Genomic DNA, 8770 nt, shown 5'->3' with positions numbered 1-8770 from the left:
TAAACGGCAGAGCCGCTAGCACTCCCCAGCAAACACTATAGAAATTTTAAAAATGATTGACATTATAGCGTTTGGGTCTGTTATAGGGTTTTCTCAGAGTTGAAGTATATCAACAGCCATTTTTGCACCATAAATATTTAATAGGTAGAGATATTGACCGCTATATGGGCACTCTCTTTGGTGAAACCAGTGATAGGGGACTGGTGTTTATGCAATTGGAGACTGGTTCAGTTAATAAGAGCTATACATTTATTTGGAGAACTATATCTCAACGATATTTCTTGAGAGATCATTGCATTGATATTTATTATGATGCAAAATGAATGATACCGAAAGTGGAGTATGATTTGATTTGTACTGGGGAGTGGATTATTAAGGAGTGGATTATTAGGGAGTCCTATATGTCATCAGGAGTAACTAGTGATAGTCAATTATTGGTGTTCACAAGTGTGTAAGAATACCTAGAGTATGCAAAGACATGATTAATGTAATAAAAATTAACACTGATGTACATACATAATTGTACAAATTAATTCACACAATACTACTACTGTATAGTAAAACATTTATTGATCTCATTAAAAGACATTTAAGTGGCAATAAAAGGATATAAATTAGAGATGTTCACTGACCTCTGTGTTCTGGTGTTGGTTTTGGATCTGGATTAGCTTTGTGATTTAGTTTTGGTTTTGGCTTAACCGCCCTTGCTTGTTTTGGTTTTGGATCCCAATTTTTTTTCTAAAAGTCTCATTATTATTTTTTTGGGGGGGGGGGGCTAAAATCACATATTTTTGCTTTATTTTCCTCCTAAATTATTATTAACCTCAATAACAATAATTTCAAGTCATTTGCAATCAAATTTGACAACCTCACAGCTCACAAATATTATTTTCATTACACTTTCATACAAAGACTGCAGATTTAGAAGACCAGACCAATTATTTCTATTTCAGCAATGACAATGAGCAATGGAGCAATGTGTCTCTCCTCTTTGTGTGTTATCTATATAACACAGTACAATGTGACTGCAGATTTAGAAGACCAAGCCTGCCAGACCTATTATTTCTATTTCAGCAATGAGCAATGGAGCAATAGAGCTCTCCTGAATGTCACTGCAGACTTTGAAGAATACTGCTACCTCTCCTCTTTCTATTCTACCTATGATGCTGCCCAACTGCACTAGAGGCTGCCAAGAACTGTGCTACCCCTTCTGTGTCCCTCTGTGAAATGGCACTGAAATATTGTGTAGGGCGGTACTTATAGAATCTAAAGCTTGCGAGATCTGAGATCCGACGACAGAACGGTGACGTTTTGCCTCATTTTCAATTCCGAGGGCGAATGAAAGTCCCGAGCCGGCTCGGTACTTGGATCTTCTAAGTTCGGTTGTGTTCAGTTCTTGGGGAACCGAGGTTGAGCTTCTCTAATATAAATATAGGTCAATGAATGCAACAATTTTTGCAACAATTGTTTAATGTTAAGGATCCCAGTCACTGGCTCCAGTTGGAGGTTGATGTTTTTAATACACTATTTTCTTTCTATTGACATAATTCCTTCTATTTTTTAATATTTCACTTTTATGGACCAAGGATTAATTATGTTCTCGGGGCAAAATAATTTTTTAAAAATATCACTAATAAAGGTGTTAAACATTGTATTTTAATATAATTGTTAAAATAGGAGTGCCTTATTATATGCAATTCTTCTCTCCTTTTTTTCTCCATGTTTACTAATGGGAAGAGCACCCCCTCACCTTAAGTATCAATAACATTATAGGAATGAGGACAGTCCTAACCTTGTGTGGATTTTTTGCTTTTTTATTTATGTGCAAGATCATGTAGATTTGTTGTGCAACATGAAAAGCTGTCATTATTTCTGCAACCAGGAAAAAACTTGCATTGTAACATGTACAATATTACAGAGTGTTCAGATTTTGCAACAGAGGGCGAGCTATCATTTTTGCCTGCAGTGTATCGGAAGGTCTGAATGGCCACAAAAAGTTAATGATACCTAATGCATAAAAAAAGTACTTAACAGCCATGCGTCACCATGTGACCTTGCACCCCCTTGCCTCAGTTATAATCAGTGCCATGTACCTGATTACACGGAGTCATGTGTACCCCCCTCCCACACAGCAACCAGGTCCCAAATCTAGAGAGATGAGTCACATATAGCCTGGACATTTATTGGGTGGAAATGCTTCCTATTCAAAAAAATGGAAGCATTCCCACCCGACAACACCAGGGCTAAATGTGTCCCATCAACTCCTTTTAAGACATGCGGAAAGCCAGTTATGGTGGCAAACTGATGCTTTATGGGCACGACGGACTCCTAATTTGATACATTACAATCTTTTCTCATTTCACATATCTGGCAAGACTTTAAAGATTGGCTAAAAGTGAAGTTGAGAGATCACCGCAAGCATGTTCAGATGAAATCCGGTGGTCCTCCAGCACAATTAGATCCCAGTCTCCTGGAGACCATGGTATTGGGCTGCATACATGAGCAGATGGTGCATAAGGTGGGTCATATTGAAAATGGATGCAAACCACCCCTATTAGAACCTGTATCTCCCAGAGGTACATTGTAAAGAATTATCGATTGTTTCTCAGAAATTTTATGTTTTTGCTTGTGCAAAATAGTTCCTTCCCCCCAACATTAACTGGCTTATTGGTAAATTTGTAATACACATAACAAATCCTTGCCACTTCTCATACAACAAAATCATCCTAGTGTACAATCAAACCATAGTATTTAAGATAAATGATTATTTGCTGTGAAAATCATATATAAAGATCCAAATGATGCATAGTTAATAGTCCACCCATCGTATATGCTGGTTGATACAGTGATGTTTATTTTGTGCCCCAAAATTGAAGGTAGTATTTCACCTTTGTTACACAGCTAACTGGGATGAAAACAAGGTTTTGATGCCTCGACCAGACGAGTCCAGGCATCGAAACCTTGCCTTTAATAGGCCAAATGCCTTTTCCACAACCGACCTGGTGGCCAAATGCACTGAGTTATACGCTATTGTGTGCTCTGTGTGTGGGTTCAATATAGGAGTAAGAAGTCAAGGGCAGAAATGGTATGTGTTACTCAATTGAAGCGTGACAAAATGACAAAGAGATAAAATTTAGTCATGACTTACAAAACATACCAAATATACTTATGTAATATGCTAACATGATATGGTGGGACTATTATTGCCAAAAATCAGACATTTGCATCTAATTATTTACGGCAAGCAAGGCATCATACATTTATTCATTTGCACCTTGGCTTAACTATGTGACATTGGAGAGGTAACTAACTTTAAAATGTACATATTTCTATTTTGGTTTGGGCGTTTCCAAGATCATGTAGATTTGTTAGTAGTGTAGCATGAAAAGCTGATTTTATTTCTGCAACTTTCAAAGAAACCACTAGATTTTGCAATAGAAGGTGAATTACAATTTCTGACTACAGTGTATAGGAAAGTCTGAATGGCCACAAAAGGTTAATGATACCTAATGCATAAAAAAACGTACCTAACAGCCAAGCGTCACAATGTGGCCTTGTTTCCCCTTACCTCAGTTGTAATCTGCGCCACGTGCCTGATTGTCTGAAGATGAAGGAGTCATGAGTATTCCCCTCCCATACAGCAATAATTTCACAATTCTAGAGAAACGAGTCACACATAGCTTGAACATTTATCGGATTAAAATGCTGCCAATTAAAAAAAAAAGAAGCATTTCCACCCAATGGGACCAGGGCTATATGTGTCCCATCTACTGTCCCTTTGACATGCGGAAAGCCAGCTATGGTCAGCTATGGCCTTCCCTGCCATGACTCCCACTGTTGTCTGGAATAATGAACTGGTGCAAAAATGCAATACTGCCAACAGTTTGATCAATAGTGGAATTGCTGTCGGGATGTTGTGCATTGGATCTAGATCACTCTGTACAATGCAGAGGGTGTCCATGATAACATGAGGTAGGAGTCGACAGTGACAGACCACCTCAGCATATGAAATCCAAAAGCAACTGACACGCAGCCTGAAGATGCGCTCCCTGGACTGCTGACAGGTGGGCCAGTTGCTGGTTTTGGAGGGGTTGACACCTGTTGTCCTACTCTTTCAGGACCTCCTCCATGTACATAAGTGGCGATATGTGAGAAAGATGGATGAAGGGTGCAAATGACCTCATGCCTTGCAACCTTTGTAGTTTGCGTGTACATTAAACAGTTAAAACATACTTACCCCTACAAGAGGCCTAACCAGAATCATTATAGATCTGGTGAAAAGAAAAATCTTTAAAAATGAACCAAAAACAATTTGTATGTTAATAAATAGGTATATAATAGAAGAATACACAGGTAAGCCTTGGATCAATATACACGAAAAATATGACAACCACCGGTTTATTCTGTCTGTCTGCATATGGCAAGAAATATACAGCCAGAACGTATTTATTCAAATGGAAACATTTTTTTGGATCCACTTGTATTTGAATATGGATGTGTGTACAAGTTTCCTCAATTTTTTTTTCTTTACATTTTTTTCTTAAACGCAAGTTGTGTGCACATTGCGTTCGAAGATTAACGAGGTCCTGTGTGGTTTCTTTATTCAATTTTTGTGATACAAGTGGAGTTTAATTTAATTGAAAGGAGGAAGAATATAAAATATTATTTGACACAAGTAAAGATACAAACACAAGAAAATAACTGGTCTTCATTGACATTCAGTAGAGCTCCATTGCTCCATTGCTAATTGTCGTTGCTGAAATCCAAATACTAGTGCTGGCAGTCTTGGTGTAAATCTGCAGTCACATTGTATGGTGTTATATAGGTAAAACACAAAGAGGAGAGCTCCATTACTCCATTGCTAATTGTCATTGCTGAAATACAAATACTAGGGCTGGCAGACTTGTTCTTCTGAATTTGCAGTCAAAGTGTACGGTGTTATATAGGTTACAAACAATGAGGAGAGCTCCATTGCTCCATTGCTAATTGTCATTGCTGAAATACAAATACTAGGGCTGGCAGGCTTGGTGTAAATCTGCAGTCACATTTTACTGTGTTATATAGGTAATACACAAAGAGAAGATCTCCATTGATCCATTGCTTATTATCATTGCTGAAATACAAATACTAGGGCTGGCAGGCTTGGTGTAAATCTGCAGTCACATTTTACTGTGTTATATAGGTAATACACAAAGAGAAGATCTCCATTGATCCATTGCTTATTATCATTGCTGAAATACAAATACTAGGGCTGGCAGGTTTGGTGTAAATCTGCAGTCACATTGTACTGTGTTATATAGGTAACACACAAAGTGAAGAGCTTCATTGCTAATTGTCATTGCTGAAATACAAATACTAGGGCTGGCAGGCTTGGTATAAATCTGCAGTCTCATTGTACGGTGTTATATAGGTTACACACAAAGAGGAGAGCTCCATTGCTCCATTGCTAATTGTCATTGCTGAAATAGAAATAATAGGGCTGGCAGTGTTGTTCTTAATCTGCAGTCACATTGTACTGTGTTATCAAAATGGATTTACAGCAGTACACAGAAGACCAGGAGCACCAAGAAACTGCTGGCACCAGTCATGACGTCATCTGCTAAAGCCTATTTTAAACTGCATAGTGTTTTTAAGTTAGGGAAGCAAAAATGTAAAAAAAAACACCTTTCACCTTGGTCAAGAAACAAAAAAGACCTGTAACTATCAACATTCAAAGAATGGTGGAGGATTATTTTTAATTTTTTTGAACATAAAGACAACAGTTTTATTAACAAAAGAACAGCGTTGCTTGCAGAAGTAATGTAAGCACGGATGTCTAAATAGATGTGTACATGTATTACCTTTCACTTTGCTGTTGTTTCATCAAGTGTTTGTAATCTGCACTTTACATCAAAGGTACCTAACTATATTATAATTTTGTGGGAATTGGGGCTGATTCGAAGCTCAGTGATGTACTTGCTTTTTGCTGGGAATTACAATGGCTCTTTTTAGTACATTGTCTGGTACCCTGCATTGGTCTGGGTCTGATAAAAGCACGCATCCCTGGAGGGTCAGCACTCCTTGCCATGTATTAGCTGTAGAATTACCTCAGTTATCTAAGAAATAGGTGGAGAGATCAAATGAAGCATAACTGGTTTCATGATCCAGGACAATTCCATCTTGCACCACTTTTCTATTCTGCCACTGTGTGCCAATGTTCCCTAGATGTGCTAGGAACTGCCGTGTGTTTGAGTCATTGCTCTGTCGCTTAGCATTCAGCCAGGTCACTGCAGTATTTGTCCAAAAGTGTATGAAAATAATATTGTGACCTGTGAGGTAGTCAAAATTGAGTGCAAATGACTTCAAATTAGTGTTATTGAGGTTAATAATAATGTGGGAACAAAAAAAGAGCAAAATGATGTGATTTTAGCATATTTTAAAAAATGTTCTAAAAAATACAGATCCAAAACCAAAACCAAAACACGAAGTTAATCCAGATCCAAAAGCAAAACCAGAACACGGGGGTCAGTGAACATCTGTAGTTGTATGCATGAATCAGCATGCTCATCGAGACTTTCAGCCAGTGGTAAAATCGTTAAAGAAATTGCATTTAAAGTACAACTGTATTAGTGTGTACCCAGCTTTATGTAGCTCTACAGTTCACAATTAGATTACAGTATAAAATGATTATACAACAGATTGGATTGGAATGTATGCAGGAATACATATACAAGTAAAATACTATAAGTGTGAGATAAACTGATCAGTAGGTTGCATCAGAAATGCGGTTTATACTGCATATTTGTGCACCTTATTTAGAGATTGACGTAGTTACACATGGCATGCTCTTGATTTAAGGTTGTCTGTAATTACGCCTGACATATACATGCTATAATTGATAATAATATTATACCAGGGGTATCGTCTTAAAATAACAATATTGTATGCCTCATATTTTGCGCCTGTTGTTTTGACTTTTTTATGCAAATGCATCCAACTCTAAATGAGCCTCAAAAGTAATATTCTACAGCAGGCCTGACCAATCTATGGCTCTCCAGGTGTTGTGAAACTACAGTCACAGCATGAACTGCCATTTATTGGCTGTCTACCTACCATCAAAGCATGCAGGGGCTGGCAGTTTCATAACACTAGAGTCACAGGTTGGTCAGGCCTGTTCTACAGGTTCACTGAGATAGGTTTAACATTCAGTAAAATGTTGTTTTCTTCTTTAAACATGGCTGATGTCATCTTATTATACATAGTATATATAAATAGAGAGACAGAGTTTTTATGTGACAAATTAGTCTATGCAAAAAATACACTATCTATAAAGAAAGGTATAAAGCCTAATTATTATAAACGTCGTTTTGCAGTGACCCTTGTTTTATAAGACGGTTTATTGAATTCCGGAAAACTTTCTTCACATCCCTGTTTCTAAAGGTATAAATAAAAGGGTTAATCATAGGGGTGAATGCTGTGTACATAATAGCAAGATACTTGTCATAATGGCTTCCCTTAGGTTTGACATACACAATGATGGCTGTACCATAATATAGGCTGGTTACAATGAGATGAGATGTACATGTGGAAAAGGCTTTCTGTTTTCCCTCCTCACTCTTGATCTTGGAAACAGTCATTATTATATTGACATAGAATCCTATGATTATAATTAAAGTAAAAACAGCAATTAATATTGCACTTGTGCTTGTACATATAATGCTAATGAAGGGATCTGAACATGCCAAGATCTGCAGAGGAGCAAAGTCACAGAGGAAGTGGTCGATCATATTAGGGCCACAGAATTCTAAACGTGCTGTGATGATGGTGGGGATTAAAATAATAGCAAATCCCATGATCCATGGTAAAAGAGCCAACACAATACGTAAAGCATGTGTCATTATAGCTGGGTAGTGTAAGGGATTATTTATAGCCAGGTGTCGGTCAAATACCATTACGAGTAGAAGATAACATTCAGTTACACCTAAGGAGCCAAATATATACACTTGGGTAAAACATCCATTGAAAGATATAATATTATTAGCTGCAATTAGATTGGATAAAAGTCTGGGGACAGTGACAGACACAAACATAATTTCTAAAATAGAGAACACACTAATAAAAAAATACATTGTAGTATGAAGAGAAGGTTCTATTCTGACAAGAACAATTATAGTAACGTTCCCCATGACACATGTAATGTAGGTCAGCAGAAAAACAACGAAAAGTAAATTCTGAAACTGGTTTAAATCAGCAAAAGCCAATAAAATAAAATCTTTTACAACAGTTTTGTTTGTTTCCACCATTTTGCTGACAGATACCTAGGAATAAAAGATCAGGTTCCAAAATTAGTATCTAAAGAATAAATATTAATTATTCATAATTGTTTGCACATTTTTGTAATCTAATTAAATGTGAAGGGTTTACTATATACAATACATTATATTTCAGAAGTTTTTTGTTTGTTTGTTAAGAATATGGAATTTTACTTCTAGTGCTTTCATATAAAATACATTATACGATTAGTGACGTTTTACATAATGTTATCTAATTATATGACAAAATTGAGCACATATCATGCATCATATATTCCATAGCAAACATCAGAAACAGCTTTCAATCCATTTCGTAACAGCTAAACTATTGGAAAGCAATATGAATAAATTACTGTAAGTTACAATATGTTTTTATTCGCGATTGACAGATGTACAATAACGCTAATTGGCTAATTTATTAGATTTTTTTAGTGAAACTAACAAATATATTTTTTCTAAACAATGAGTAAAGCAGTGTC

General features: G+C 36.6%; 1 protein-coding gene across 1 annotated transcript; it reads right to left on the bottom strand.

Moving 5' to 3' along the window:
- Positions 1-7325: 7325 nt before the first annotated feature.
- Positions 7326-8165, bottom strand: LOC142108321 (olfactory receptor 6N1-like). Its single transcript, XM_075191954.1, has one exon. It carries the CDS (start codon positions 8163-8165, stop codon positions 7326-7328), a length of 840 nt encoding a protein of 279 aa, XP_075048055.1.
- Between the last annotated feature and the right edge of the window lie 605 nt (positions 8166-8770).

This window comes from Mixophyes fleayi, chromosome 12, assembly GCF_038048845.1.
Source record: "Mixophyes fleayi isolate aMixFle1 chromosome 12, aMixFle1.hap1, whole genome shotgun sequence".
NCBI lineage: Eukaryota > Metazoa > Chordata > Amphibia > Anura > Limnodynastidae > Mixophyes > Mixophyes fleayi.
This window is presented reverse-complemented; position numbering and strand designations above follow the sequence as displayed.

Excerpts from the sequence above, each read along its gene's own strand:
- LOC142108321 (XM_075191954.1), bottom strand. The coding sequence starts at position 8,165 with ATGGGGAACGTTACTATAATTGTTCTTGTCAGAATAGAACCTTCTCTT.